The sequence below is a fragment of the Alexandromys fortis genome, unplaced genomic scaffold (assembly GCF_014885135.2).
Source record: "Alexandromys fortis isolate MF-2015 unplaced genomic scaffold, M_Fortis_MF-2015_v1.1 scaffold_65, whole genome shotgun sequence".
NCBI lineage: Eukaryota > Metazoa > Chordata > Mammalia > Rodentia > Cricetidae > Alexandromys > Alexandromys fortis.
In genome coordinates, this window is record NW_026067986.1 from 8,313,691 (window position 1) to 8,317,632 (window position 3,942).

Consider the following 3,942-nt stretch of genomic DNA (forward strand, 5'->3'; position numbering starts at 1 on the left):
AGAAGAAGAAGAAGAAGAAGAAGAAGAAGAAGAAGAAGAAGAAGAAGAAAAAGAAAGAAGAAGAAGAAAGAGAAGAAGAAGAAAGAGAAGAAGAAGAAAGAGGAGAAGAAGAAAGAGGAGAAGAAGAAGAAGAAGAAGAAGAAGAAGAAGAAGAAGAAGAAGAAGAAGAAGAAGAAGAAGAAGAAGAAAGATAATGTAATAGAGAATAAGTATTGGGATTAGAATTGAGACAGAGAATTAGAACTGAGAAATTATAGACAATTAGGACAGAAGGATTAGAATCGAGGCAGTAAAATAAACAGATAACAATAAAGCGCACAAGAATAGAAAGATCTGTGCAGGAAGATTCCTTTTCTGTAGCCCTCAGACTTTAGTCCCTATGCGTATGCCTGGTTTTTGAACCCTGAACTAAGACTTTTTGAGGTGGGCCCTTAAACGTTTTCAACAACCTTCAATTCACTGCTAGCTCTAATCCAGTGATGACAGAAATGGTCCTGGCTAAAACAAAGGGGATCAGAAAGCAAAACCATAATTCACAAATCTGGGAAAGGGCGTGGTAAATAAGGGGCTGCTGATAGGATGAGAGGGAGTTAGGGGTCAGGGATGTGAACGTCAAAGCACATACATGAGTATGAAATTGTCAAGGAATATGCTATCCTTGTGTGACCAGGTCACACATCCTGTGCACCTGCCAGGCCTAGTGAGTCTCTTGGCCCCCTTTTGCCGACACCATTCCAAACCTGCAGGCTGATCCCTGCTTGCACATCCCAGGTGCTTGTCCAGCCAGGAAGCTGGGCTTCATGGTCTACGATCCTTATGGAACTGTTTGTGTACTGGCCTAACCTGGCAAATCCCCAGTACCCGAGTCCACTGCATACAATTCTCATGTTCCCAAGCACACCTAGGTGTAGGTAGTGCACCTTACACACCAGCCCAAGCAGATGCAGCCCTTTGTCCCACCCATTTGGACACGTGTTTGGTCACCACTGAAGTGGAATCATGCCTGTTCCACCAGTCTGAAATAACACTACCTGCAGGGGCGACCTAAGGTTTCCTCATCTCACCTGGTCTGAAATCAACCTAACGTGGGGGACAACAGAAACAAAGCCAAACTTCAACTCAGCAGAGGCAGACTAGAATCTCACATCAGACACGCGGCCAACAGAATAATAAGTCCACATGCCCAGTTCACGACACAAATACACAAAAGGTACAAAATGTCAACACAGTATGTCTTCTCTAAGACCCATCCACCCTGCAGAAATGCTCTCCAGTGAAAACTGGAACACAGAATTGAAAAGAAAAGTCTTAAACATGATCAAAGAATTCAAGGACTTAACGAGAACAGAAATAAACTCCCAAGTCACATCCAAGAAAGTGCAAATACATTGTTAAATGAAGGGATAATTCAAACTCTAAAAACCGAATTCAGTAAAGAGAAGATGGAAATACTGAAAAAAAATTCAAGCAAAAATGAAGATAGATTGAAAAACTCAATAACCCAATTAAGAGAATTTAGGGGAAAGCCTTGCCAATACAACAGACAAAGTAGAAGATACAATATCAGAATAAAGTAGAGGAATCACACCCTGACCCTGACCAAGAATATGAAAAAATTTTAAAGTCACAGGAAAGAAATATACAAGAAATTGGGGCACCAAAAGACCAAATCTATGAACGGTAGCCAAAGATAAAGGGGCCCAGCTCAATGGCATAGCTATCTGTAACTGATACCTGCTTGCAATGAATAAATTAATTTTCTCCAATGGAGTCTCATTAAGTCTACTTACCACACTTCATGGTAGGCCCCATGCCTAGCAGTTGGTGGCCAACACAAACAAAGTCAATGGTATTTTTGTAGACTTTTTCTCTCATATTGCTTTGTTTGGGAACATTTTGTCTTAACGATCTTTTGCTTGCACACTGTGGTTTCTGATTTTGTACTTGTGTGTGTGTATGAGAGAGAGTTTCTTTTTTATTTGTTTTCCTTTTTATAAAAAAAAAGAGAACAAGAAAGGAGGAGTTGGGGAAGTGGGAACAATCTTGGAGGAGTTGGGAGGGAGTATGTTCAGAAAATATATTGCATGGAAAAGTTTATTTTCAATAAAGGAGAAAAATGGTTTGTAATAAAAACAATTAAACAGTGCTAAATTCTCTTACCTGCTGAACTAAACTCAGAAAATATGTCTTTAGTTGTTTGAGGCTTCCCATCTGGGTCAATGTCCATGATTGTGCGCCACAATTCAGAGAATCTGGCTCGTTTCTCCTTTGGCATGTATATTCCATGCCACAGTGCTTTTAGCATATAGTCAATATGGATCAAAATCTGTCCAATTCTGGTATCATAATAAGCTGGAGGTAACTGACAAGAAGAACTCTGATCATAATTTGCTTCTAAACTGATGGAAGGGATTTGATTTAAGCAATAAATTCCAACAGCCAACTCCCTTAAGATCTGATGGACTTCCCTGTAGTCTAAGTGGGCAGTGGGGTCCACGGGAGTCAGGAGGATGGCCGTAGAGAAGCCCACATTATTGATTTGACTCATGAGTCCACACGGGATGTCCAGTTGAGAACGGACGTCATCCTTGGCAGCCAGCCAGCTGACTATGGCTGTCGTTAACAATTCCTGTATTTCGCTGCGTTCGTATTTTTCAAAGAAAGCAGAGGCATTTCTTTGCACGGCTAAATTTTCCAGGTAGGTTTCTTCATCTTGAACTTGATCAAATCTAACTATGCCTTTTTTGGATATTCTGAACATTGCGGATTAAATCTAGTGTGTCCTTCTTGACGCACTAGATTCTGCAAAGAAGGAAAAGACAAGCAATAACGTTTGTCATGGCAACAAAGCTGTGTTTTCCTAGAATAAACACGAACCTCTACACTTTACAAAGTTAATCTTTTCGATGGTCAATCTGTACTCTTTTAAATCTCCCATTAATTGCACCACAAGAAGCTTCGATTTGAATCAAAATACTCAAGGTTGTAAAATCGTTAACATTCATCATGATAGATGATGAATATAGAAATCTCTGCTTTTCAGAGCCAAGTGGCACTGAGAAGTTCTAAGTGCTCTGCCACCTCTCCAGCAACCAATCACACAGATCGTCGTCTCTTACGGTTATATATAACATCTTAGCTTGTGTAAGTCTATTCTACAATGTTCGTAATGATGAAATAGCTTGACACGCTTCCCATTTGTCCTGTTTAAGTTCCTATTGCTGTGATAAACATCGTGATCAAAGGAACTTGTTGGGGGAAAGACTTTATTTGGCTTCCAGGTCACAGCAGTGGGAGTCGAGGCAGGAACTGAAGCAGAGACCAGGGAGGAACACTGTTTACTCCTCTGCCCCCTCTGGCTTCGTCACTTTGCTTTTTTTATATACCCATGACCATACAACCCACAGGGGGCCGGGCCCTCCCTTCCACACCTTCAATCAAACAAACGTCCCTGCTGGGTAATGGTGGCGCACACCTTTAATCCCAGCACTTGGAAGTCAGAGACAGGTGGATCTCTTCTGAGTTAGAGGCTAACCTGGTCTACAGAGCAAGTTTCAGGACAGTCGGGGCTACACAAGAGAAATCATCTCGAAAAACCAAGAGAAAGAGAGTCCCATAGATGTGTCTGCAGAGCAATATAAAGGAGACGTTTGCTTGCTTGTGGTTTCTTGTTCCTAAATGACCTCAACTTCTGTCTCCCTTGGCAACAAGCTAACCAGAACTTCATTAAAAGGTGTGTGGCTGTATTTCAGAAATTTTTTTTTTTTTTTTTGTATATGAGAAGCTACTGCTTATCTTCGGTTTTCATTGTGAAGATTTTTTTTAACTCCCTCCCTCCCCTTTCCACCCCATTTTTTTCCTGCACATGCTGTCGTTGTCCTCTCCTTCCTCTTCACCCCTAGATGCTCCGTGTCTTGGGGTGTTTCAGACTAGGTCTCCACT

At 41.3% G+C, this 3,942-nt stretch overlaps 1 protein-coding gene across 2 annotated transcripts in view; it reads right to left on the reverse strand.

The window, feature by feature from the left end:
- Ankar (ankyrin and armadillo repeat containing) overlaps positions 1–2,761 on the reverse strand; it is a 42,529-nt gene extending 39,768 nt beyond the window's left edge. For both annotated transcript variants that reach the window (XM_050159259.1, XM_050159258.1), the window contains exon 1: positions 2,161–2,761. In XM_050159259.1, the coding sequence (XP_050015216.1) occupies positions 2,161–2,761 (601 nt within the window). The remainder of the gene's footprint in view (positions 1–2,160) is intronic.
- Positions 2,762–3,942: the final 1,181 nt, after the last annotated feature.